Source organism: Galeopterus variegatus, unplaced genomic scaffold (assembly GCF_000696425.1).
Source record: "Galeopterus variegatus unplaced genomic scaffold, G_variegatus-3.0.2 Scaffold822, whole genome shotgun sequence".
Classification (NCBI taxonomy): domain Eukaryota; kingdom Metazoa; phylum Chordata; class Mammalia; order Dermoptera; family Cynocephalidae; genus Galeopterus; species Galeopterus variegatus.
In genome coordinates, this window is record NW_007726933.1 from 395,734 (window position 1) to 423,597 (window position 27,864).

At 43.4% G+C, this 27,864-nt stretch overlaps 1 protein-coding gene across 2 annotated transcripts in view; it reads right to left on the bottom strand.

Annotated features, from left to right (window-relative positions):
- SAMD4A (sterile alpha motif domain containing 4A) overlaps positions 1–27,864 on the bottom strand; it is a 105,231-nt gene that overhangs the window by 43,922 nt on the left and 33,445 nt on the right. The window contains exons 3-4 of one of the 2 annotated variants that reach the window (XM_008572695.1): positions 11,594–11,857; positions 385–494 (exon numbers count right to left, since the gene is read on the bottom strand). In XM_008572695.1, the coding sequence (XP_008570917.1) occupies positions 385–494; positions 11,594–11,857 (374 nt within the window). The remainder of the gene's footprint in view (positions 1–384; positions 495–11,593; positions 11,858–27,864) is intronic. The other variant, XM_008572696.1, reaches the window with a different exon arrangement.

The window sequence follows — 27,864 nt, forward strand, 5'->3', positions numbered from 1 at the left end:
AAAAAAAAAAAAAAAAAAAAAAAAAAAAAGGCAGGGACACACGCTCTTGAAGGCCATAGTCAAATGTTACTTCTTCTAGGAGACTCCACAGATTCCTCCCTATCACCCTGGAACTTTTAGAATGTACTTAGGTGACACCTGTTCCTAACACTCTGTCTCACCTCATTGCCCTGTGGTTATCTGTGGTCTTCGACCTCCTGCTGGACTCTGAAGGCAAGAGCCCAGCCTTACTCACCGTGGAATGCTGGCCAGCACCTGGCAGTTCCTAGAACAAGGCAGCTTCCAGGGGGTATAGGCATGGGTCTAAACAAGGTCTGTCCAGGACTTGAACTTCAGGTTCTGCCTGAGGTACCCTCTCAGGGAACGGTCACTTCAAGCACATACCTGAGCCTCCAGCTGGCACTCGGTGAGGGCCATCATTTCCTCATAAGTCATCTGCGAGAAAAGCGCAGCATACTTGTGCAGGCGGAGGCTTTTTAGCCAGGCTGGAACATCTGTGGTGCCAGATGTGCAAGAGATGGGGGGAGAAATGAGAGGGAACGAGAAGAGATGACAAAAGATGTGGGAATAGAGAAAGGAAAGAGGGTGATGGTCAGAGGAAGAAAAGAAAAAAAAACAAACCTTCATGTTACTACTTGTTTAATTTTGGCAGCAAATTATGGACTCACACCAGCCCTGACATTCCTCCTGGTGGGTGTCTTTATTCTACTTTAGACCAGGGATTGCTAACTTGGGGTCCATGGGCTTCAGGGCATATAGGAATTCCCTTAAATTATATCCCAGTTTGTGAATATATGGGAAGTTTTCTGGGCAGAGGGTCATCCATAGCTTCTGTAAGATTTTCAAAGGGGTTCATGACCCCCCCCCCCCAAAAAAAAGGCAAGGAACCACTGCTTTAGATAAACCAGCTCATTGTTGGTTTGGAAAGAACTGACCTAAAATGTTAAAACTACATGTGCTAAGTCTACGTCCTCAAGATAATTTCGTGGTAGGTTCAGCAAAGATCTCCACATGCTGTTTCTGCTGCTACCACAGCAATGGGAAAACCAGGCAATTGTTGCACCCATGGGTGGAGCTGCTGTAGTTCCCAGCCTGAGAGTTCTTCTGCCTTCCTATACCCCAGTGGGAAAAAGGGCATCCTGTAGCCCAAAACTTTCACTCTTGTTGGAGGGTGCCCACTGACTGTTTCTCCAAGTTATAGAATGCGTCTGGATGTGTCTTTGACTCTTCCCTTGAATGTCAACCAGAAATATATCAGGACTTGAAAGGTCCAAAGATTGGCTAGATCACAAGATAATAGAAATTCCAAAGCACACCTGAAATATGCCCCAAGTTTGGGATTCTTGAGTTAAGAAAATAAAATAGTAATTGTATTGAAAATCCACAGGAGAATTATTACCTTTCTAAGTATAACCAAAACAAAGCACTTGAACATATTCTTTTAAGTCAGAGTTTTTGAGTTGACAGAACCTTTGAAAAGTTTCTGGAATCATCTTCCCCCACCCCTAGCTCATTCTAGAGATGGCAATATTGAGTCATTGACCCTAGATCACAGAGCAAGTACGTGGTGAAATGGGAACTAGAACCCAGGTCTTCTGATTCCCAGATCTTTCCTACACTGTATCAATTCTTGTAACATAAGGACCAAACAGCCCATCAGTGGTAGGGCTGAATAAACAGTTTTTGCAAAGTACTTTGAAATGCTAAAGCATTGGGTAAATGTTAGTCTTGTTTTCTATGAAGTATATTATTCATTACTAACCACATTGATTGCAAGATACTATCAGCTGCTAAGTATTCTGAGGCACTGATAGGCCACACACATTCCAAAATAAGTGGGAACCTTCCAATTTTCCAGTGTTTAGAGTAGATAATAAGAATTGATGAAATAGGCCCGGCCTCCTTGGTGAACCAAACCTAGGTTTGGAGAATGTGGGTATGGGATGATTTCCTGAACTCAAAGATACACGAGGGGAGGGTGGGCCTGGGAGGTTACTTCTTTGTTTGCAGTAACATGAAGGCCAATGAAGGGGAACTTCTGGAGAATCAGAATTGGACATTCAATGGCATTTTAAGAACAAACTTGGTTTTCTCAGTCTAGAAATCATTCTGTGCTTGGAAGCCCTTCATTCTGCCATGACAAGTGGAGAGTCCCTTTGCGACCATCATTAACCACAAACAGACAGGCTTCCCCAGGCACACAGTACTAACCCCTTACATTTTCCTCCTCAACTCAGTCTGTGGCTGGATCAAGAGTGCAGAATGTGCCAGCTCAGGAGTCTGGTACTTTCCCTCCTGTGACATCCTGGAGCTATTTTACCAGACTTTATTCTCCACCCTGTTTTTCTTTTGTCAAAACAATGCTAATTCTTCTACAGAGTAAGCAGCAATGATCTCAACTACAGCTCCGGCTTTCAGGCCAACTACATGTTACCACTTTGTCACCAGGTTTCATGTTTGCTATTTACATCTTTGGAAGTCCCAAGTTGGTGCTCGGAAAACTCAATGATTGTGATTCAGCGAAGTCTGGGTAGCCCAATGTCACACTTGGGTACAGTTCATCACAAAAGAGTATGGAGCAACCGCATGGACCAAATTTTCACTGAATGCCCAACAGCTTAATCAGGCAAAATTCACTGATGATAAAACAAACAGAATCCTGAGCTCCTGAATGTTGCAAACTGGGTGCTTCATAAGCCAAGGTGACATCATGGTGTTTTAAGAGTCAGGAAGCGTGGGGTGCAAGTCTCAGGTTGGCAACTTTCAGTTCAATCAGTGCTAGTTTCTGTCTATAAAACTATTTTGACAACTACAATTCTCCTGATTAGAGGGATGGAAGTGCCTTCCTCATTCATTTAGTCAAAATGCAGGTCACTGGAAGTAGTTTTCTTGGAAAAGGCTCCTCTACAACTTCCAAACATGATGATTTGGGCCTTCCTTAAGAGTTATTTCTGGATGCACTCCTGGGGAAGGTAGGCTCCTTTGGCCATATGTTCCTTGAGGCAGGCACAGGTTGCTGCTGCTTTTAGAGCAAGTACCTTAGTCTCCAGCTCGGTGCCATGTGCTTAAAGAGCTCTCCCTTCTGCAAGGAGAACTGATGAACAAAGAAGAGGAAATCCCAGTTTTTAAGAACAGAGCCTACTAACCTTTCATCTCCCGGTTGGTGGTAAGGCACCTTCCCTTGCCAGGAATTAAAACAAAACACTATTAAAAGGGAAACAAACCAGAGAACTGAGAGCCTTCACCACTTCATTTCCACCAAGCCAGGAATTCCAATGACTTGGATGCTAGATTCTGTCAGATGTTGGCCAGGGACAAACTCTAACTAAAAGCTCAGGTCCTTTCCCATGGTCCAGATGCCACACTGTTGGATGCAATGATAAGAATCACCTAAGCTAACCTCAGACCTTCCTTTTTCATTCTGTGAAGCAGTAGCTATGGTTGGAAGACACAGACAAGCACAGGAGAAGCAGAGGTGTATCCTGAAGGAGCTCATATGAGACTGAAGGCACACACACCTCCTACGCTCCCACCTCTGGCTGGTGCACAGCTATTTAGCTTCATCTGGGCTGCTCCTGACAGACATGACAAGGGAAGTCCCAAACTAGAAAGCCACTCACTTATGCAGCGTGAGAAAGATAAAGATGTTTTTGCTATGTGCTGGGATGACTTCCTTGTCAAGTGTGGGAATCCTTATATTTGTTCACTGAACAATTATTGATTGCCTACTATGGGGTCCAGGCTCTGGCAAGACATACTCCTGCCATGGAAGAAATTTTAATCTGGAGGGAATGGCTGACTCACTCACAAAAATTATAATAGCTGCAGGAAAAGTACTAAGTATGCTCAAAGTTTTAGGGGAGCACAGAACAATGAACATTTTGGTTTGCCTTCGGGCATGAAGAATGGCCTCAAAGTAGCAGCAACTTGTAGTTCACTGGGCAGACCTTATCAAGGAAGCCATCTCAGGAAGCAGGAACAGCACAGAAACCAAGCACAGAGCCAAAACAGTCTTCAGGGTAGGGCATGTACTTGGGGGATGGTGGAGGTTGGCTAGTGACAAAGGAGGCAAAGAGAAAATAGGCAGCGGGTGTGTGTATGTGTGTGTATCAGATGATTGAGATATGTAATGCTGAAACAAGGAGGGGAGACTTCATCTTGTGGGTGATGACAAACTGCTAAAATCTGAGCAGGGGAAGCACGATCAGATGAGTGTGTTGGAAAGATGATGGTCGTCCATGCAAAGGCTGGACTGGAGGGTGGCTGGGGTGGAGGCCAGGCCACGTGGAAGATGGCTTGGGAGAGTGGCAGAAGAGAAGGAAAGGATGTAAATGGACAGTACTTGCAGATCAGGGAAGAACAGAGAGCGAGGGAGAGAAAGGAACTGGAGATGGTTCCTTTGATTCAGGCTTGGTGAGGCAGAACACACAGGGTAGCAGCAAGTTTGGGGAGCAGGGAGAGGTGGTGAGCTCCATTTCAAATCAGATGAGTCACTGACTTTGGGTCACGTAGGGGACAAGTCAACTGGTCAAGGTCTTCGAAGGGAGGTCTGAGCTGGAGAATAACTTGCATTGTAAGTAGCTCACGTTGGTTGTTTAGCCATGGAAGTGGGTGTGATCACTCAGGCAAAGAGCATGTAGTAAGACTGGGGGAGAGCCACGTGGGGGCCCTGGGAGTGGTGGGCATTTAGTGGAAGGTGCAGGAAGAGGAAGCTCACAGGCAGGAGTTCTGGGGAGAAAGCCCCCATACCATGGTCTCCACCCTGCATGAAACACCTTCTAGACCTTGCTGGCGTCCACTTGGCCATTTTTGATAAGGTGCTACACCCATCTTGTATATGTTCTTTATTTACCTGCTGATCTTTACCAATGGGATCCAGTTTAAATTATGCTGATTTCTACTTCCCTTTTAGAGTTTGGACAAATCAGCTACAGGGCAGCTTTGTCATGTGTACAAGCTTGCACAGGAGTGGGGCTCCAATTAGAGCTTGAGCTGCTTTTCTCTAATGCCTGCTGCAGGCCATGCAGAACCCGATCCACAAGCGAGGAAGCCCCGGAGGAGAGAAAGACGGGACCAATATTGCCGAAGGGGCCAAGGTGGAAAGCAACAGGAAGGGCAGGGAGTAAGGCACCCCTGGAGAAGAGAAGCATGAACAGCCTTGTGTCCCACAAGAGGGCTCTCGTTTGGTGGTCCTGACACCTGTAGATAGAAGATCAACTCCCATCACCACAGAAAGCCAGGCTAATCTCGAAAAGCTCCCTCCCTCCAAGATACGTCTGCATCCATAGTCTCTGTGGGAGGGGAGAGGAAAGCCAGCTGAGGGGTCAGGGGGTACTGACTCTTCATTGCTGAAATGAGAGGGAAAACGTTCCTTTCAAAAACGAAGAGCAGACGTTTAGTAAGACCGTGACGGTTACTGCAGCCTGTATTTATTTCTGGCCAGAGCAGAATGAGTGGCCCAGTTCTGTTCAAGCCTCTGAGCAAAAGAAAGAAGGAGACTTAGTCTCTGGTCCCTTTGGAGCTGGATCCTCCTGCATATGTACTTGACCCTGGGAGGTGTCCGTGGTGGCCTCTAGGAGGGGTTCCTTTCTCATAGGGAGCACAGATAGGTCTCGGAAGGCCCAGAGATGGCCTAGTTTGGGGTAAAATACCCACTCCGAAGTGTTAGATTTCCCCTGCAGTTTCCATCAGCTGTGCCACTCCCAAGTGCTGCTCTGCAGGCAGCCTGCTTTGCACCATCAGGCAGTGGCTGAGTTCCATATTTAAAAGCTGCTCTCTATGTGCCTGCACCATCCTTGAAGCACTTCTGCTGAAGACACATGCCAGGTGAGGAACAGAGGTGAAACGTCTCATGATCTTTAGAATTTGGAGGAATCTCAGGGATTTGCTTTTCAAAGACATCGGGGCTCTCAGCCTTGTCTGAGAAGAGTCAGCACAACTCTGAGCCCATGAGGGCCCACCCACGGTGGGCACATGTTGGCATTCGGAAATAAAGAAAATAAAGCAGAGTTATTAAATCTTGGTCTTTAAGTTAAGTGAATTCAAGATAGTACCTAGAAAGCCAACACTCAGGAAATAATGATAGTTTCACTGACAGCCACGCTGAAAAGGGTGCCTGCCCCTCATGGAGCTGTGTCACTCCCATGCTGTCACCCAGAACTTTATCCACAACCTTTGTTATAAAGGTCAGATAGGTTCCTTCTTCATAAAAAAGGAGCTTACCTCTTAATAATTTTTCTAATCTCATTCTGAGAGAGGCAGAGGTTCAAAGGCCTACATTTCAAAAATAACTCGAAACCCCAAAATGGTTATTTCAGAGTCAACAATATACTTCCTTTTCTATGGAGAGAAAAAGTTGACCAAGTTTCATCTAAGAAAGACTCTCTGGAAAGGGCAAACTGAACATATTTTCACAGCCAATGGCCCCTCCACTCTTAATTGCTGTTTCTGTCAAGGTTACTGGAGCCAAAGGTTTTTTTTTTACTTTCACCATGTCTACATACAAATAATACAACGGTCTCAATTACCTCTATATTTTTGTACTAACATAATGCAACACATCATAAGTATACCCAGTTGATGTTCATTTGTAATGTGGAGGCTGAAGCTCATATCAAGAGAAACAGATGGCCAATTTCTGCCCCCCCAACACAGAAAGTCACAGAGCTCCCCATTTCCCAGGAGCCCAAATCTATGGGCTTTTCTACCCATGTATCTGTGAGTCCCCCAAATGAACTTTGCTACAGGAAAGCATAATGCTGAAACTGTGCAGGTGAGGAGAGGCCAAGGCTCGTGGGGAAGCTGCGCCAGGGAAGAGCATGGTACACTGTGGGGCCACCGAGAGGCTGGCATTCCTCCACTGGAACGTTCCACCTCTTCCCATGCTTACCACGTCCCATACTGTGCCGCCAAATCTGCTTCTCCTATATACCCTTTGCTGTAGATGACACCACAGGCTATCCAGATAGCCCTGGTAGAGACCTGGGCATCGTCCTAAAGCCCTCCCGCCCCATTGCTGTCTACGTTCCATGAGTCAGCAAGCCCTCTCAATTCTATCTCATGAAGACCCTGTGGATGCTCCCCGGCCTCCATCTTCACTGCCTCTTGCCTTGCTCCAACTTCATTTTCCTCTTCATTTACCAAAATACCCTCCACCTCTCTGCTGGCCTCCAAAGGTAGAATCCCCCATCCCTCCTTGCTCTGATGTATCTTCCACACTGTTTCCAGTGTCCTGTTTCTAATATGCAAATCTAAGTAGGTTCTTCTGCTGTGGAAATTCCTTCAACAGCTTAAGGATAAAAAACAAAATCCTTCACAAGTCCTGGAGTCTGGATTTTCTCTCTCCAGGCCCTTCTCTCACATGCCCTTCACTCTCAAGCCATTGGGTCCACTTGGGCGAGCTCCCTTGTCACCGTGCTTTCATGCATGCTGTTGCCTCTGCACAGAATGCCTTTCCTTCACCTTACATTTGGATGACCTATAATCATGCTCTGAGACTAAGCTCCAGGCCTCTCCTCTAGGAACTTTCCTTGACTTCCTTCCATTTAGAGTTAGGGCCCTCCTTCGTGCCTGCCCCCACCCAAGGCAAATGTCTGCAAGAACACAGTGTCACAGCATGCACCTCCATCAGGTACCTGCTTCTTGCTCATGTGACAGTGAGTCTCTTGAGGCAGGAACAATACCTCTGTCTCCCCAAAACCTAGTTAGTCCAAAACCTGTCTCAGCAGGTGCTCAAAAAAGTCAACTGATTTGAATGAGGACAAACGTGAACCTGTGAATCGGTCACACTTCCCTTCTCCTTGCTCCCATGTATCACAGCCACATCAGTCACCAGCAGCCTGTATTTGTATAAGTCTTCAGATGTTGGATTTATACAACCTCCTTGAGGACATGATGCCAATGTAAGGGCAAATGTGCTTCTTCCACCGATTGACTTCTCTTCTACATTTCCTCTTCATTCTAGGAAATTATGGGAATGTCTTTTCTCTCTCTTCTCTGCCACCTGAAGGCTTTGTACGAGAGAAGAGGTAAGAGAGTGCAGCACACTCATGCATGGCCCAAGGAAAGAAGGACATTGTAATTGAGTACCCACTCAGAGAGAATCAGGAGTCTTCCCCCAGGATAAGTCACAGTGACGTTTTTGAAAAGAACAAGGACAACTGAATTTAGAAACCACAAGCAGCATATTTAGTCCAAACATGTATAACCAGTAGCCTCCACAGGGAATGGTAAAGGAGGAAATTTTATATTTCAGTTCAGTTTCCCACTTCTCTTGGGTTAGTTTCAAGGGGAGTAGCTGGTCTCATTTTTTTCTTTCACTTGAGGTATTAGCCTGAGACCCCTACTCCAAGGGACATCCAATCTGTGCTTTGAAGCTGACCTAAACCATCAGGACAGGTATAAAAAGAAAAGTGAAGCAGTGCAGGCAGGGGACGGCAGGAGTTGGTCTACTTGGGAGAGAACCCAGTGATGATCCCTGGCAGGGAGTGTTAACACCAAGATGAAAAGAGGGCTAGATCGATGCACGTGCAAAATAAAAGAGCAAGGATGCTGGGCTATGAGACTGATTCCACATTCTTGACCCAAGAGGTACATTCCTAAGGGATGAAGTGTAGTCAAACCTGGCTCGTCTATCTAGACGGAAAGAAAGGAGTGGATGAACTACACAGCGGTTCAGCCGTATGCACAGCTGTTGGCCAGAGAGATGAATTCACACTGAATCCAGCTCAATTATGGTGACTTATTATTATTTTCCCAAGGTGGGAGGTGAGGGCGACACATATTCCCTGTAGATCTGGGAAGTCTTCCAAATTCTACCTTGGGTTTCTTGTTGTTCTTGTAAACTAGGCATTTAAAAATTAGAAAAATAGCAGTTAGATGATGGCATCCGAGGTGGACTAGCAAGTCATTTAAAAGGGCTGATGCTCCTGCCAAAGAGCTAATAGAAAGAAAGAATGTGGATCCGCAAGGAAGAGCTGGCTCTTTTTAGAAGCACATCACTTGGTTTCATATTCCATTTCTCTAAGAGTGTGAGCTAATTTGGAAGCTCTTAGATATGGAGATGATATGATGAACCCCTGGGATAGGGCACATTATGGCTCCTTCTTGGGTGCTTCCTAGGAGGCCATTTTTGAATAATCTTTGATGGCAGAGGAGTGCTTAGCAGTGGCAGTCTTGAGCAGGGTTCAGGGAGGGACATTTGTGTTTAATGAACACTGGCCTGTGACTCTGGACTGCTAGCATTTTGGGGTGGGGACGTTTCTACTGTCTGACCTGTCTGCTGAACTGCAAATATACTTTTTCCACAAACAGAATCTTTCACCATCTATAATGTTCCTTCCTTCAAATGTGTTTTGCCATTTAATTTGCTAACAAGTTGAGATGCTGAGTCCCAATCCAGTTCTTTGGGAGAAGGAAAGATCAATAAGTCAGAAGAAGGTGGAGATACATACAAGAGGGTCCTTTGTTCCACCCGGACACCAAATAGCCCGTTTCCTGACCACATCTCTTAGGCCTATAAAAAAGACCTTGGATATGAGATCTTGTCTGTGTCACTTTCTGATTGAATAAGCTCTGAGCAGACAATTTTTACTAATTCTAAAGAAAGGAATTGAATAAACATACATAGGATATTCCTTGAACTCTGGAATATTTTGGCTTTTATCCTAAAACAGGGATAGGACATTTATTCAATTTTTCTCTCATTCATTTCTCCTTAAAAACCTGTTATTTTTATTCATTTCTCACCTCAAAATGCCAGCACACAATGAGCATACCTGCACCTCCTTTGGGAGAATATCTAAGGTGTGCATAAGGTCTCAAAAATAAAAAATAAAAAAAACAGAAAAAAGGAAAGAAAGAAAACAAAGAAAAGAAAGTAAAAGGAAGAAAAAGAAAATAAACACCCCAAACCCAGACAGCAGCATCAGCATTCCCCTGGGAGAGATCTGTATCCTAATGAATGGCCTTTCCACAGGATCCTCCTCCCTTTCAACACAAAGGCCAACGCCTCCTCCTCCCCACACAGTTACCAAGCAGAACCTCAACGTGCTTTCTTGGAAACAGGCCATCCAGACACTGAACTTCACCTAGAAAGAAGCCAGTCCAAAGCAACGGCTGTTTTAGCCTCCCTCGGTCCCCCAGGTATTTTGATGCCTGGTGACAGATGCCAAGCAAGATGTAGGGAGCATGGCTGAGCCTCACCCGCTGCCCACCACCTGGGGCTCAGCTGCTTGAACTCATAACCATGTAGCATAAACTCAGGAAGGGTTTTGCTAGTTCTCCAGAATTATGACACAGTTCCATGAAAACTCGGAAAGAGAAAGAGGAGCCACTGTCATTTTGTCAGCAGGCTGCCCGTGAAATACCTTTAAACATCCATCAGTATCACCAGAGGAAAATGTCAAGACACCCCAGTCACTCCTCTGGGCACTCAGCATAGAGCCATCGTGGGATAGGGGGCAGGACGGGGAGAACACAGGCCTGAGCAGCCTAGAGGAAGATTCAAGGAACGTCAGCCTCATTCCCCAGTTGACAGTCTCCGCTTTTCAGCTGGTGCCCTCTTACCACTGGCACCTGGGCAGTCATGGGCACCTTCTCTGTGCCAGGCTTCCGTGGGGGAGCAGACTTGGAACAGAGCCTCCTATGTCAACACTGATCACTTTCAAAGGAACGATCAGAAACAGCAACCCCCCCAGGACTATTAATGTTAGCAAAGAGGGGCGCTCTCAGAGCCTCCCCTCAGCACTGTAGTCCCTAAGCATGACTGGTTATTGTTTCACCATCTACAATTGTTATTAGCATGTCTCTGATGAGCATCTTTCCCTAAGGACTTCCCAGCCCTTGAACAACTGCAGTCTAAAAATACAGAATGCACGTATCCTCTTTGAACCTATCATGGGTAATTTGGAAATCTCTATCTCCTGATGAGCATCTGTAGAAGAGGGTAGATTTACAGAGCAACGCAGGAACACTTATTTATGCTGCACAAAAGGCCTTTATCACCTGGATGCAAATCTGTATCAGGATTAAAATACTGTCAGAGATTCTCAGTGGTATTTTCATGTCCTTTAAACAGATGCAGAGAAAAGGGATGAAAGGTTTCTTTGGATATTAAAGAAAAAGGGAGAGAGAAAGAAAGGTCTATTGCAATTCTGCATTAAGAGTGATTAAAAAAGGAAACAAACAAACCAACCCTGTGGTCTTTTTCTGAATATTTTTCTGAGCGATTGATAGGTCCCTGGCTGCAGCAACAAGGTAGAAGGCTGGAGCAACTCAGCATCTTTACAGACAGAGAGCCTATCACCCTTAGCCGTGAGTCATTTAATGGATGTCCATGCATTTAAAAAAAAAAAGGTTTGACATCTCTTGCTCTGGTTCCTGTTTCCCAGGTTTTGGCAAGAAGCTCTGAGTGGAATCTGAGCCCCTTCTGCCATGGTCAACCCTGGAGTTCTGAAAGGGACAGGTCAAAGGCATAGGCCTGGGGTGGGGGTGGGGAGAGTCCCTCTCTCTTGCTGACTACCTCTCTTTTTACCCTTTGGACTCCAGATAAAAGGGGGCTCTGTTCCCAGTGGTTTCTCGTTTAGTCACTCACCTTTCATACCACTACCTTCTTCCTGGAATGTGTTACGAGCAGTGGTCTGATCTTCTAAGTGTTCACTCCCACCACTTCCTGAAGAGGCTACACTGCTTTGTGGAGACAGGGGGGCATGATCGGATGGGAGGCACTGGGGTCCTCTAGCTCGTAAGTCCTCATGAGACATCCATCCATGTCCTAGAGGCTGGTTTGGCACATTCATGGGTGGGGTAAGGGATACAGATCGTTTCAAAGGGCTGTGATGTGCCTGGCCTGAGAGAACTGGAAAAAAAAAATAAAATGAAATAGGTTATTCCCCCCCCTTTAGCCTGGGATCCAGAAGAACCCACAATACCTTTTAACCCTGAGAGATACTGCTAACTAACTTATAGCTCCATCCGCAGTCACAGCGGGTGGAATACAGGCCTGACATGGCCTACCCTTTGGGTGGCTAAAAGGACTCTGTCTGTACCTCTTTGTGGGCTGCATTTCTCCAAGGAGGCCAAGCCGATAGTGCCCATGCATCTGGCTTTAGCCTTTGTGGGTCTGGACCTGGTTTCAGTTCTAACTGTAGAAATCAGGCTTCATAGCAGCGGGCCCATAAATCAGGCAAGCCTTGGCAGCTTGGCAAAGTGGCCATCTGCCAAAAGTGAAAAGAACATGTGCTGGACAATTTGTTTTTTTCTTTAAACACAAAATCTGACATTACCCATGTGGTTAGAGAGGACTTCTTGAAGGGCGGGCAGGCTGGTTACCGTTTGGAATCTTTGCAGGGCTGAATTGGAGGAAGGTAGACTAGTCGTTTCAACCAGAAATAGGAAACTATCACCTCTGAAGGGTGGTACAGGCTCAGCAAGAGGCCCCAGTACTAACACGACCTCAGGGTATGGGATGCGGCAGCTGTGGGTGAAAGGGCCGATTCTTTCCCCTGGTCTCCCAGGTTAATGCCAAACTTGAGGCTGCAAACACTTCCAGTAACAAGGCTTTCATTCAGAAGCCAGTGGGTCGCTCTTAGTAAGCTGGGATGGTTGTTACCAGCGTGTTCAGCCCTTCCACACAGTGGGCAACATCTGTGTAGCCCCTGTTTTTAATATCTTTCCCAGAAAACTAGGAAAAAGCAACAAAACTCACATAACTAGCCAAATTAAATTGAAGTCATTCAAGGGAGGGATTTAACCAAAATCAATGCCGAAGGAGCCGACGTTACCCTTGGATGGTTTTTCTGGGTGTGTAAAGCGACAACTTTACAAAATAAGTCTATTCATAACATTCTTTCAGCACCAGTTCCTGACAGGCCCAGTTTATTTTGACTGCTGCTGTACTAACATGGAATTGAGCCACGTGCATTTTTAAACATTTTTCAGGGAAGCCGTTAAATTCTGTCTCAGGCTCTATCCCCTCTGAGGAGGCATTTGCTTTCCCAAGTTCAGGCTAGTACTTCTCTGCTGGTGTTCTGTGTTTTTTGGTAAGCAGACCAGACATCTCATTGGTGAGAGGTCCTACTTTTTGCTAAACTGAATTTCTGGTGGGGCAGCACCCGCATAAAGGCCTGGGCAGCAGATTACTGTGCCCCTGTTTAAAAAGATAAAGATAAAGAGTTAAAAGGCTAGGTTTTGCCAAAAGGTGTGTTTGGGGCAGTTGAAGTGACAGTCAGCTGGCAGGAACCAAGCCCTGAGAGCAGCAGAGCTCATAACTCTGCTGTCAGTGTTTCCATGTGGCCTCATGTGGCCAGAAGGGCAGCCTTGTGTGTAAAGGGAGGATGATCAGAAGGGCTAGAAACTCCTTTATTAATAATAAGAAAGCTGCTGAGCTTAATATTTGTAACCTAAGAAAATTTTAATCTGGGTAGACTCTATCAAAGGCAAAGAATTATCATCTAACTTAAAAATATGCAAAGGACACATTGTTTGTTTATTTATTTATGTTTTAAATTGACCCTAATGGGCTGAAATAGTCTGCATTTTCACTAAATAGACTAGGGAAGAAATTATTTTGAAAGGCTCCCTGGAAAATGCATTGCTACCTGGTTGGATCAGATTTAGCAAGAGAAAAATAAATAAATAAACAAGCAGAGAAAGAAAAATAAAAAATAAAAAGGAAGCAGCAGCAAAAATGAGGAGAGAAGCCAATAGGAAGAAAAGCCAGACATCCAGAAAATCCATTTCATGCCTGTCTAAGTATTTATATAAAACTGGGCAGACTTGTTTAGGGCTGCCCTGAGTGCTTGGACATTCCAGCTTACACATCTTTGCTTTCTGGTACCTCTGCAACCACTTCAGAGTGTCTGGTGGATGCTTTGAATAGTGCTGCCAGGTGTGCCCAAGTGGAAATGAGGGTTCCTCTGCGCAGCCAGGATTGAGTGAGTCTGAAACCATAGGAACAGGATTTGCCAAAGAGGGACACACAGCTGAGAGCTGGTGGAACCCTCAGCACCTAGGCTGGTTAGAGGTGATAACTGAACAGATAACTAATGGATCACCATGGGTGGTTACTGCTAGGATAGTCCCCATCTCTGTTTGGATGCTGAGAACAATACAATACATATGTAGCAGTTGAATTCCATTACTGGATGGAGCCAATTTGCTTCTTTCCACCTAAAATTTTCTTAAAATCCATGCTTCCTCTCCCACTGAGGGGTATCCTTGGGGAAGCTGTCAGCATCCGAGGACTCCACCGGCTATTGATATTGGAACTAAATGTTTACCTAACTTAACAGGCTTATAGGGATTTGCACATAGAAACCCGCATTCATTCCTTCATATTTTCCTGAGCTTAACTGAAGTCACAGGGGATATGGCATGCACTTGGCCTCTGCCTCTGTCTAATAAAAAAATCAGTCATACCCAAGGTGTCAGGACCTTTTCCCAATGACTTTTTACTAAAGTCCTACCCCTATATATCATAAAGGAAACCTCTTGATTCCCACTTTTGCCACCAAACTAAGGAATGTCTCCCTAGGAGTCAACCTGCCATAGCAACAGAACATAATGCTGGACACTAAGCTTCTGATTTGCAGAAAAGGCCATGGGTTTAGAGCCAGGCTGAATGCCACACCTAAATCAAAGAAAAATTGTGCTGGGCAAATGCCTCATTTCTCCAAAAAAGAACTGAGGCCTGTAGGCAGTACAGGCTTCTCTTCCTGTGGGAAGAAAACTGATGCAGGTGACAGGTGATTTGCCAACAGTGCCACTGTTGGGTGAAGATAAATCTTCAGGTTTAGGCAGTGGTGGCCACAATGCTGATTTTGATCCCTCTTATGCTGGAGTACTCTTGTGCTGGAGTATAAAGTGGCAGAGGAAATAATAAATGTCACAGGCAGAAAGAGTCTGCAAGAAAACAGGCCATGCAGTTGTGGAATTAATGAGGGGGTGAGCAGCACAGTATCAGTGGTTGCCGCATTGCCCCATTTTTTTTTTTAAACAGAAAACTCATCTGAAGTGGTGACAAAATGTAGCAGATATGGACAGTCAGGCACACAAAAATTCTTTTCCTACAAGTAGGGAGGGGAGAGCAGTAAAAACAGGCTTCTGAGAAGCTTTTCAGCATTGTGTTAGCTGCCCCAGCATGCCTCTAGCCAGAGGCTTTTAAATGTTCTTGCTTGTTGACTGCTGTGCCGTAGACAACGGTGAACGACTCATTCAGACTTAAGCTGCCCAAAGGTAATATTCAAATGCTGCAGAATTAAGTACGTCTTTTAAAAATCTCAACACACATTAGAAATTGGCAAGTTCCTATATTTGTACTGCATCTGTGACTTTTCTAATAGTGCGAGTAGAGGGACAGCATATTTCAGGATGGATTCATTATATTGAAATTCATACTAAAAATAACCCAGGGAAGCAAAATTGTGCCTCTTTTGCTCTTGAAACATTGAGACTAAAAATATTGTGTACAGTATAGATTCAATATTTCTTATATTTTTAGAAATCTCTACAAGAAATTTGAGATCTGTACACATTTATACATTTGTATGTATGCCTACACCTGTCATTAGGACACTGTAACTTTTAGAACATTTACAAATACAAGTGAACCAAAAGTAAATAATAAGTATTGAGTAAGTCCAGTTGAGATATGGAAAAAGCAGCTAAAAATAATCTTGTTACAGCAGTTGAACAGCGTGATGGGAGTACAGAGGGTCTATAATCTGGCGATAAACTCAGTCATACTGTTCAGGGCCAGCCAACTTCTCTGACCCTGTCTAACCTTATGATCTCTTTTTCATCTCCCAGCATCTTTAATGAGACCCCTTTCAATGCCTTTTAGGGGAAAATACAATACCTGGCTCTGGATTCTGTTCTTCTAAGTATTTTCTTGAAACCCTGGAATTCAGATTTCTTTCTCATTTCCTTTGACCAGCCTTGACTTCATCTCAATTTTAATTTATTTGAAATAAGATGTCGGAACAGACTTTTCAGGATATTTCTGACTCTTAAGAAAATTAAGTATAACTACCTTTTCTGCCTTCTAATATGAGAAATAACAGGGTTTGTGGTTAGAGGAAGGTTTGGGATACTGGCCCAACGATCTCCTTGGTTCACTGGCAGGTTAAATATTATACCTCATTGTTAAGGAGAGCAGTGGTCCACATAAGCAACTAGTTCAGATAACTGAAGCTCAACTCTTACACCAAAACTTTATCTTAACAAACTTAAATAGCAACCTTTCAAAGACACATTGCTTACTTCTCTGTTCTCCTTAAATTCATACATTGAATGCAATGTATGCTTTAAAAATTACTGTTATGAGCATAGATTACTAACATCTTAGAGCTGGAAGCCTCCAGAGAAACAATATAATTCAGTACTTCCCAAACTGTGAGCTGTGGCTCCCAGGATAGTGAAAAGAGATGAAATCCCTATGTGTACCAAGCTTTGTTTGTGGACAAAATACTGTGTTATGAATGATTTTTATATGTATGTAGAGGATATTGGAATTAATACAATATAAATTAATTTAAATTAATATAAATTAAAAAGATCTATGCTGAGTACATAGATCTTCTTGTCTTTTTTTTTTTTTATCAGATTTGAAGTACAATCGTTTTAATGGGGACTCCAACTTTTGTATATTAGTTATGAACTCACGTGGTTCACACATACTCTTGGTCGGGTGGACTTCCATTTGACCGAGCCTATTGTGTGCTCTGTGCTGTCTTTGTTGAGTAAGGCTTTCATGAGCATACAGGGAGCCTCAGGAACTCATGTGCTACACGCCATCAGTTATACTATCTCCTCAAATTCAATTCAACCATTCCTTCTCTTTGCTGCCACTATGCCTTTCCACCTATTTCCAGGCTTAGGGTTTTGTTCTAGAGTCTAGAATCTAGACTGCTAATGCTGTCAGAAATTTGTCTTTCTTTCAGTAAGGGCATTAAATATTCCCACATTACTAATGTCGTCCTTTTTTTTTTTTTTTTTTTTTTACCAAACTAAATAACCTGTGTTCCCAACCCAAGATTGGGTTCTCATTGTGCCCTCTGAGTCCAGCCACATAGAAATAATTTGCAACTTTAATCTTTTTTCTTCCTAAGCTAGTTTCTTCATTTCTAATTCAAGAAGCTGCCTTTCTCATAGAAAAAAAATGCTTTGTTAAATTTTCAAATTTCTAAGTAATCACGTGATAGAATTCAATCCAATAGCTAACACAACTAAACTTAACAAAAATAAGAAATCCTTATTTAGGGATTTTAAAAGGTAGAATGAGGAGACCAAGTATTTGCATATTATTTTAAAATAATAACTTAGAACTTCTTTCCTGAATTAAAAGGTCCTGGCCAATTTCCTATAACTCATGTGATATATGCTCTGTATCCACATACTTAGGACAGAGCAGAGCAGTATTCTACTTAAATGTTGCTAATGGTAAACTTTAACACTATTTTCTAGACTCACTCCCCAAAGAAATTCAGGAGTATCCCTAGAACCTTTACTGAAAACACCAATTTGAGGGTCTGCAACATATAATTCTTAAGTTTTGCTACAGGAGATGTTTTGATACTTCTCAAGTTTAGAGAGGAAAAAGCTAAGTCCACTGGGAGCTACAAAAAGGCGATTGTTCCAAGGGAATTGGAAGTGGGGGATGTTTCTGTCCATTCCCTTAGGTTTGGGCTTGCTTATCAGGCATGTTTCAGGTTCCATCCACAAATTTCTTCTGAGAACACTGGTTTCAGAGCATCTAAGAACTACTAAGGGCTTTCAATTGTCAAAGAATGGAGTTCTGCTAACACCACTTGTATAGGCATTTGCTTTAAAAAAACAAAAACAAAAAAGCCAATATTTTAAGGAAGGTTCAGTAGTGACATTAGACTCTGGACTCCTCTTCTTTCGTTGGTTTTGTGGTGCCACAACCAGTAATCTGAGGCCCTGTGGTGGGAATCTTTGGGGAAGAAAAGATTAATAGTACTGCAAGAATACATTTTGAAAAATGCAAAACCAGAGTGTTTGATCCAGTGACATCATGCAAAAAAATAACACCAGTCACATTTATGGCCATGTACAGATTTGTGTAAGGGAGGGGGGAGAGGGGAGTATTAATTCCTAAGGTTAAAATTAACATGCTCTGCCAGCACTGCTTCAGGGACTAGATTAAAAGCAAATCTGGAAGGTTAAAAGCTTCCACTCCGCATGCTTTCTGCTTTTTGTCCCAAGATTTGGAAAACCAGTGCTTAGAACATCTGGACACCAGAAGATGATTTCCCCAAACAGGCTTCCACCTCATTCCAGGGGAAGAAGAGAGAACATGCTACAAAGCAAAGATGTGGCTGGTGAACGGGATGTTCCCAACAAGCCCAAGGAGGAAGCCACACGCTTTCTGTGAAGAGAAAGTGTATATACTTGCCTATGAAGACAAAACAAAACAAATGATTCTAGAAGAAGAGAAAGTGGCCAAGAAGATCACGACAAGGTTGACAGATACACATGGCTAAACCTCACTTTCCCCCATTAAATCTCATTTTTATACAGTATTGAGACAAAAGCGTTCTGATGCAGGGAAAAGCACCTGGAGAGGCCCTTCAGGTATTGTGACTCCTTGTCATTGGCCAGCTCTTATTACTCTACAGATGGCTCAGCCTTTGGGCAGAGCAAAAAAGTATGTTTCTGTCTTCACATTATGACTTCAACATTTGGGCTTTTAAGAAATAAATTAGAACGTTTCTGGCAGACTTTTATTACTGCATTAATCTTTGGTACATTTCATTTGTCCTCTTTTGTCAGTTTCTGTAATGGCAAAACTGGGTGTCATCCAGTAGAAAATCTATTTTAGATAACTGCTGTTTGACTTTACATTGTCATTACTTATTAAGTAAGTTAGACAAGAAGCCAATCTATACTTTTAATAGAAATCACTGGAATCTCAGTCACAATTTTAACTTCAAATCAAGCAGTCCTAAAAGGAAACTGCTCAAATCCTCTCGTCCCATTCTATCCAAACGAATGACATCAGCAATGGAAGTAATCTGACACCACTGAAGCAGGTATTCAGATCAATTCAAGGGACTGTGGGATCAACTCAGTCATTTCTAAATCTGTTGCATATTGGGTTAACTTCTACTTTCCTGCATGGCTTCTTTCTGTATCTACAGTTATACTTATAAGTACTTAACCCTTAGTTTGTTCATAAATTTCTATCCACACACAGAGTGAAGAGATGTTCACAAATAAGTTTAGACAGAATTGCAGAATTTGATTCATTTTGTTTATGACACCAAGTAAAGAAAACAATGAAGTTAAGCAAGTAGCCAGGAGTGATTTAAGCAGATATTTCATTTTTAGTTTTCCAATGGATCCATAAAAATGCTCCAGTCACTGTGTTTAGGGTAGAGAGATAGCAGAGAAATTCAGAAAGATAGATGTCTGATGACAAAACTTCCCTCCTACCCCTTTCTCAAAAGATAACTCTCAAATTGTAACTGCTGTTACATCAGCTGGCATGCCTGCCCAGGAAGTGCTTCTTAAGTTTATGCAAGGCAATGTCCATCCTGTGCTTAACAATCCCCAGGCTGCTACTGAGCATGGGGACCAGCAAGACAATCCAAGTTTGGAACTGCAAAGAGCCAAGATTTCACGATTGAGCAACCAAGACCCCCTCAGAGCATCGGTCCCAAGGCCATGGCCAGAGCTGCTGAGCAAATCATCGGGGTATCCTGTTACACCTTGTCACCACCAGCAACACTTGTCATGAGCAGAAGCCAGTCAATTGCTTGAAAGGAACTAATAAAGTCTATTTTAAAACCTTGTCTACTGACTCTTGTCTGAGCTGAACCACAGGCAAGGTCTTTACTGCCAATGGAGTGTGAAAGCTCCCAGATATCAGGAAAAGGTGGCTCTCAAAATGGCACTGACTCAGCAAGGACTGGCATCACTGGAGGGTGCCTAAATCCTGCTGCCAACAGGGCCTCCACCCAGCAGCCAAACGCCAGACTGTACCAGGATTTCTCTGCATGTGAAACCCTAAACTTTGCCTTGATCAAACAGCAACCTTTTTTCTTCTCTTTCTAGTGTTAGGAGAAGGGTTATAAATAATTAGAAATGTATTATGTAGTCCTGACTAATTCTTAACTTAGCTCCTTGATAAAGGAACGAGAATGGGAGCTTCTCAGCATGGTGGCTAGCAGGGCAATTTACTGATTAGGAAATTGGTTCTTGTTTTCATTAAGGCATTCAATCTACATGTCAGATGGAACAATACACATAAATGACCATTCAAAAAAACCACAATTGGAGCTTACACTGCTAATTAGATGATTTTTTTTTTGTTAATTAAGAGAAATTGGATGGTTTAGGCTCTCCTGGCTTCTTAATTACATTTGATTGAATTACCATGTGATTCAAGACAAGCTATTGAGGCTCTGCACACCCCAATTCCGGATTTCACTTCACCTTCGGCCTCTTCCTGAATTCTAAACCATCACAAGCTGACCCTATGGGTGTTGGAACACGGTGAGATTGGTACTGTGTTTGTAAAATTGATTTACTGTGGTCTGTAATTACATATAACGATCTGAATTTTTGACTTGGCACTGAATTTTTCATTTAAACCGTACTGTTCTTCTCCACCCCAGAGAAACAGCGTTTACGTAATTGCTCTCAACTCATCTACTTGGGTATTATAAATCAGTCCTGCAATAAAAGACTTCCAGAGACACAGCAAGCTCGAGGTTCCTGGCACAATTCAGCGCCCAGGACTGCTCCAGTTTAAGGACAGGAATTGCACCACACTCACTTCTCATTGGATAGGGGACGGGGAGGGCTGTCTGGAGCCTCAGCCCCCGGTGGCACAGGCTGCGAGGGCCATCGGGAGGGCTAGCCTGAGCCCAGACGCCAGCTCATACAAACTGCATCCCTGTCATACAAACTGCATAGTGTGTGTTCGTCTGTTATATGTCTTACATACTCATTATCCACGGGTTCCTTATGTGTGAATTCATCTACTTGCTAAGATTCATTTCAACTCCAAAATCAATACCGCATTTTCCTGGCCATTTGCAGACATGAACAGAGTGGCCACAAATCTGAGTTGCCTTGCACGCGTGCTCCTGAGTCTGAACAAGGTGATGCTCTAGCAGTGTTGTTTCAGCTCTCATGCCATAAACAAGTGTCTTTTTTGTGGTCTACTTAGTGCTATGCTTTCCACATTTTTGGTGGTGATTTCGCTGCTTAAAATGGACCCCAAGCACATGCTGAATTTCTGCCTAGTGTCCCTAAGTGCAGGAAAGCTGGGATATGCTATCTAAGCCTCGTCCAGGCATGAGTAGTGTTCTTGGTTGTCAGTTTAACACTAATGAATCAAGAGTATATATCAAATAAAGCATCTTTAAGTAGAAACACACATAAAATGTTATATACTGATTGGAAGACAGAAAACGTTGTGGCTGGAGGCTCATGGGAACCTAACCCTGTATTTCCCTTAGAAGAAGCTGTTCAGTATTTGCTAATTTGGTGTTCACAGCTACTTTATAGAACATACCGACTGTGAAGAACGAGGAAGGACTGTACATCTCTATTGATATAAACTCTTCAATCCACCTCCCATCCTGTGACCCACAACATTTTTCTCTTAGGCTAGTGGTTCTCAACCTTAACTGCATATTTAAACTCCTTGAAGCCTTTAAAAAAATCCTGATGCCCAGGCCCCATTCCATGCCAAGTTACTGGGAATCTCTGCAGTGGGGTCAGAGTATTTGTACTTTTAGATGCACCTAGGACAGCCAGGGCTGAGAGCCACTGTGTTGGGCAGTCTTCCTGACTCAAAGTTTCCCCCAAACTCTGTCCCACATCCTGGACATACCAAACCTCCCCGGGTCAGCTGCTGCTTCTGCCTGATCACGATAAGATGCCCCAAAAGAATGTGCATCTTGTTTACTTTCCAACTGGCTTTTAAAAGACAAAATACAAATCATCACTTCTCCCACCAACCAATATCTTGTTTGCTTTGGATTCACATACAAAATTCTGCTCAGGCTCTTCAGCTCGAGATTTTATCACTCTTGCCCTGCTCTCCAGATAAAATGATATTTTGGTACCATAGTTCCAACTCAAATGTTACCTGGGAAGAGATTTCTAGGAGACTCCCAAGACAAATGTTTTGACTCCTGAGCAATAGTGCTTGCTTCTTGTTGTAGCTATTTTTACTCTTGCTAAGCAGAAAGAGAGAGGCTCAGGGCTCAGCCTCAGGCCCCCTCTGAATGTGAATCCACTGCAGAAAGCTCTGGGCACATCTTCAATTAGTCTGGAAATTAAGCTAGTAAAAGCACAACCGATTTGCAAATAGTAAAAATTGTGTTGTAGATCCAAGTCGCATTGGCATCACGTGGGATCTTGTTAGAAAGGCTGACTCCGGGGCCTTACCCCAGACTTACTCAATGAGGATCTGCATTTTAATCAGATCCCAGGAGATTTGTGGGCACACTCAAGGTTAAGATGCACAGATAAGATGCTGGCTTATACTTGTTCTATTGATGTTGGGGTAGGCATCAACCAAAACCAAAGCAGCCTGCTGATGCGAGAAAAATTTAGGATTTGAATTGGAATTCATGTGACCTTCTGTGCCTCACTTTCCCCCATTAGTAAATACATCATGGGATTGTTGGGGAAAAAATCTAATCACATAATGTATGAGGTACTTCAAAAAGTTTGTGGAAAAGCAGAATTAAAAGACAATATGAATCTGCCCACGAACTTTTTGAAGTACCCATGTATATTAAAGTGTTCTGAAAATTTTAAAGTACTATAGAAATATTAGTTATTAGTTGTTAGAGTAAGAATAACCCAGTATAAAACACTGCTAATAGGAAAATCAACTCAAAGTACTACCTCCTCTAATGATATTCATGCAGCATTTTCAGCATATTACATGTGGCATGAAAAAATATCTTTGATTACTTGATAGTGTTTCACAGATTTACAAGGGATAAATTTTCCACCATGGTCTGTCATACCAAAGAGACTGTTCACCCTTCTCTTTCAGAATCCTTACCTAACTGACAGACTTTTCTCCGTTTGCCCCCAGTCAGGCTTTTTTCTTTGATTCAGACTCAACTTGGTCTTTCCTCTCCTCCCACACATTTTAAGTGTTCACATTTCATGTCTATTTTCTGAAGGGTCAGGTCATGTGAGTCACCTTCTTTTCCACTAAATTTCAGTGCCCAGAATGCCTCATGAGACATTCTCTTTGTCCTGACATTTGTAAGCAATACTGACAGACCGAAATTCTTATTGAAGATTCTAAGTACCTCCATCACATTAAGAAATTCAGGCTGAGAACATATTACGTGGTTGGGTGACATTGGGCTCTTCATATGCAAAACAAGGGGTTGGAGCAGATGAAGTCATCCATTCACCAGACATTTGTCGAGTGCCCACCATGAGCCACGCTCTAAAAGCTGAGGGCACAATGTTTAAGAAGCCATTATAGCCCCGTGGATGGTCTTTCAGGCCCTCCCACAGCCAATGTTCTATGATGCTATTAGCATATTTATGCAGTGTGGTTCTCTCTTACACTCCAACTCATTTGGACGAGATATTATTTCCCCCACATTATTTACTTCTCCATATTTTTTTTTTTTTTGTCTTTTGTCTTTTTCCGTGTCCGGCAACGGATCGCAACCCTCCGTGCTGCCCCCGTACCGGACCGGGGACCGGCAACGGAATCGCAACCCTCGGTGTTGCTCCCGCGCCTCGCTCAGCCAGTGAGCGGGAACCGGTCTGCATGTGGGATCCGAACCCTCGGGCAGGAGCGCCGCCGCGCTTCCCAAGCGGCGCACTATCCAGTGCGCCACCGGGCTGGCCCCTACTTCTCCATATTTTTTTTTTTTTTGTCTTTTGGCTTTTTCCGTGTCCGGCAACGGATCGCAACCCTCCGTGCTGCCCCCGTACCGGACCGGGGACCGGCAACGGAATCGCAACCCTCGGTGTTGCTCCCGCGCCTCGCTCAGCCAGTGAGCGGGAACCGGTCTGCATGTGGGATCCGAACCCTCGGGCAGGAGCGCCGCCGCGCTTCCCAAGCGGCGCACTATCCAGTGCGCCACCGGGCTGGCCCCTACTTCTCCATATTTTAAAAAGTTTGCCTTGCAATACCAATAGAACAGCCAGCTGGGGAGTCAGGGGAAAGGAGGTGCCATCTGCCGACCAAGGGCTAGATTTTGGAGAACAGAATACACTAAATTATATCATCCGTCCCCATTCCTGGCTCTCTCGATGCTCTTGTCTTCCCTGCACGTTTAGGCCCTCATGAAAGGGTGACTGAATGAATGAGTTCTTTGACTCTTTACTGTTTTTTTCTTACCTGCTCTAGGCTGGGGATTCTGTACTGTCATTTCCCCAAAGAGAACCAAAAGACCCACACTTGAGGACTGTCTTTCCCAGAACTGCCACACAGGAGTGAACACGTCAGCATCAGCTACCATTTGCCAGTGTGACCGTGTGTCAGGTACTTGGCTGAATATGAATACACATTGATCCATTTAATCCTCCTTTATTGCCTTATGAGGTAGATTCTATCATTACCCTCCCCTGCCCCCATCTCACAGATAGGAAGCTGAGGTGCAGAGAGAGTAAAGAACTTGTCAAAAACCAGGCAGAGAGTAAGTGGCAAGGGACAGGGTTCAAAACCAAGTTTTTCTGACTTGTAAGCCTGAGTTCTGAAGCCCAATGCCACACTGCTACTCACAACAGAAAGAACTCTGGGCTTAGACTATTCATCTTGACAAGAACACTCAATACCCTAAACCCTGAGCAAGTCCACTATCTTTTCAGGGCCTCTGTGTATTCATCTGCAAAATAGTTACAACAATGTCAATACCTATTCTGCCTGATTCCCAGGGTTGCTGTGGGGATCGCATGAGATGGAAGCTCCCTGCATCCATCCATTCATCCATCCATTCATCCACCCAATATTTGCTGAGCATCTGCCTTGTGCTGTGCAGATGCTGGACACTAGGAAGGATGATGATGGAGGCCCACTATGATGATGTAGGGGATGATGTTTTTGAAATGAAAAAATATTAGTTGTTACCTTCCAGAAAGGAGTTTAAGCTAACCTCCTTACTTATTCACTCATTCAACACTTAGTGAGCGTCTCTGTGTATAAGGCACTGAACTGTACTAGTCACTAGGGCTACAGATGCCGAAAAGAGTATACATAAGACACAGGGCTGCACAGATGTGAACAGTACTTCCTATTATTTATTAAGCCATCACCTGTATCATTTAGAAACACACAGCAGCAAGGAGCCTCAAGGCAGTGTTAATATTCTAAGTAACACTTTACATGAGGGTGAAGAACTGCTGAAGGAAGTAAAAATTTTAGGTGATTTCAATTTCAATTAATTTGCTACAGTGTCTCAAGGACTAAGGAGAGTTTCTGAGGAGGTGGTAATACACAGGCAGAGATGCCTTTCTGAATACTGGCCTTCCATTTTAAAGTGACAGTATCAGGGAACTCTATGAAAGTCAAAAAAGCTATTTTCCCTTGCTTCTGTGGTAAATGTACACATTGTTTTCCTGGCTGCAAGTTGGCTATTCCATGTAATCATTTAAAATCCATGGCTCTGAGTAGCATAAAGATTACCTATAACTGAATTAGAAATCACCTGCTCAATCACATGGAAAGTATCTCTTTTCCATTTGCACTTTCCCCAAATGGCTCATAAAGTTTATGGTTTTGGTCTTGTGTGGGTGTTCTGAGGACAGAGTTAGGCAGGCATCTACATAAAAAAGCCAAACCAGAATCTTTTATTTTAAATTAAATTCTGGAGAAGCAGCAGTCTTAAGAAAAACAAACTAAAAATTTTTTTTTCCTTTAAAAATGTAAGATAACCACAATGTTTCCCTAAATGAAAAGCTGAGCTTCAAGATTGGTTCCCCTGAAATAAATACTCTGACTCACCAGGTGCCAAATTTCATTCCTGAGTCGAGCCCTCAGGAAAACTGGCAGAGAGCAAGGCCAACGTTTTATTGAAAAGTAGATGTTGCTGCTGTTCAGGTGCCCAGTGGAGTTGGTCCTGATAGAATTTTAATGATGGTCTACATTTCATGAGCCCTTCCTCCAGGAACATTATTTTCAGAAGACTGGCAACTGTCAGTAACACTGTAGTTTGTTTCCCTCATTTATTTACTCCTGAATTATCTCCAAATTCCATAACTTTAGAGCAGGAAGGGACTTTTAAAATAGGATTAGACGAATGTCATCCAATTTACCCTCCTCGCCATTTTATCAGTGAAGGAATCAAAGGCCTAGAGAGATACAGCAATTGTCCAAGGTCACTCAACCGAAAGTTGATGTTGAAGCTAAGACTAGAACCACAATGTTTGGTTTTCATCATAAGTATCATATCAAGGGTCATTAGCTTTCATATCAATATCATTGACACAGAGGGGTAGAAAAATAGGTCTGTGATTTAAACACATGATCCCTCATTTAATACCAGAGTTAGACATTGCAGGACCCAAGTGTTGAGGCCTATGGATCTGTTCAGCAGCTTAAATGGTGTAACCCAAACATGGCAGGAACTAGGGCCTCCAAAAAACAACTCTGTGCCATTGGGATTTTTCCAGAACCAGAGCTGTCACATCTTCACACTGTGCTGGGATGTTCCACATCTGGGCACGGGTATACCTATCCTCACATCCGCCATCCAGCACTGTTAGCCGTATCACTCAAGACGTACCATGGGACCCTCTCATATTTGCCTAACTGCTTGGAGAGACTGTCATCACTGATGTGAAGTCAAGTGTTGTTTGTGGATTGATGAAAATGTAACACCTTCTTCAGCTAAAGTCCGCATCCATGGAAAACTTGCTTCTCCATCATAGTTAATCCTATTAATCAGTTGGGGTTGTATTTATTTAATTCTGTGATTTTTATCATAGAAGTACATTTAGGCAGAGGTTTTCAACTGGAATACCTATCGGTAGACTACTAGAAGCCATCACTTATCTACAAATTCTATATCTAATGAACTGACCAATTAGTCATTTGAAAACACTGGGCATTTCCACAGGGATGTCACTGTTGTAAGACCTGGGCTTCAGACATGGCTATTATTTACTAGCATTTTAAACTGAGCAGAACTACAGAATCTGTCATTTTAGAGCCTGAAAACAACTTTAGGGATCATTTAATCAATCTGTCTCTTCTCCTCAGCCTAGTTTCCAGATACGACAATTGAAGCTGAGGGAGGGTAGGTGGTGGGCTAAAGGTGCCATTGAGAATGGGAAGAACGGAGCTCTGGTTCCAGGTCTGCTTCAGCCTGGCAAATGATCTTCAGGCAGGCTCTGCCCTCCCAAATGCAGGCCTTACAGGCAATGGAAACAGAACAACAGTCCATTAATAACGACAGCCATGGTGGGAAGATCACTGTCAGGAAAAGGGAGAGCTTGAAGAGGGAGTTCTAGGGGATGTAAAATATTTCAGACATTCCCCATTAAGGATTTTTATTTAAGAGTGACAGATTTACCCCCATTCAAAATCAACGGCTCTGAGTAGCATAAAGTTTGGTTTTACTACCTAATCCTCAAAGATTGAAATAACTATGAATAAAATAGTTATTAGTTATTGAGCTGTGGGGATTGTGCAACAAGATCTACATACATGTTATTCATTCACGCATACATTCACTCATTTATTCATTCAACAAGTATTTCCTGAACCGCTACAATATGCCAGGCAGTGTTTAGGACAATGGAAATACTGTGGCGAGCAAGATGAGGGTCCTGACCTTTTGTAATTTGCATTCTAATGGGAGAGATGGATAATAAACAAGTAGACAAATTAAAATAGATTGTCAA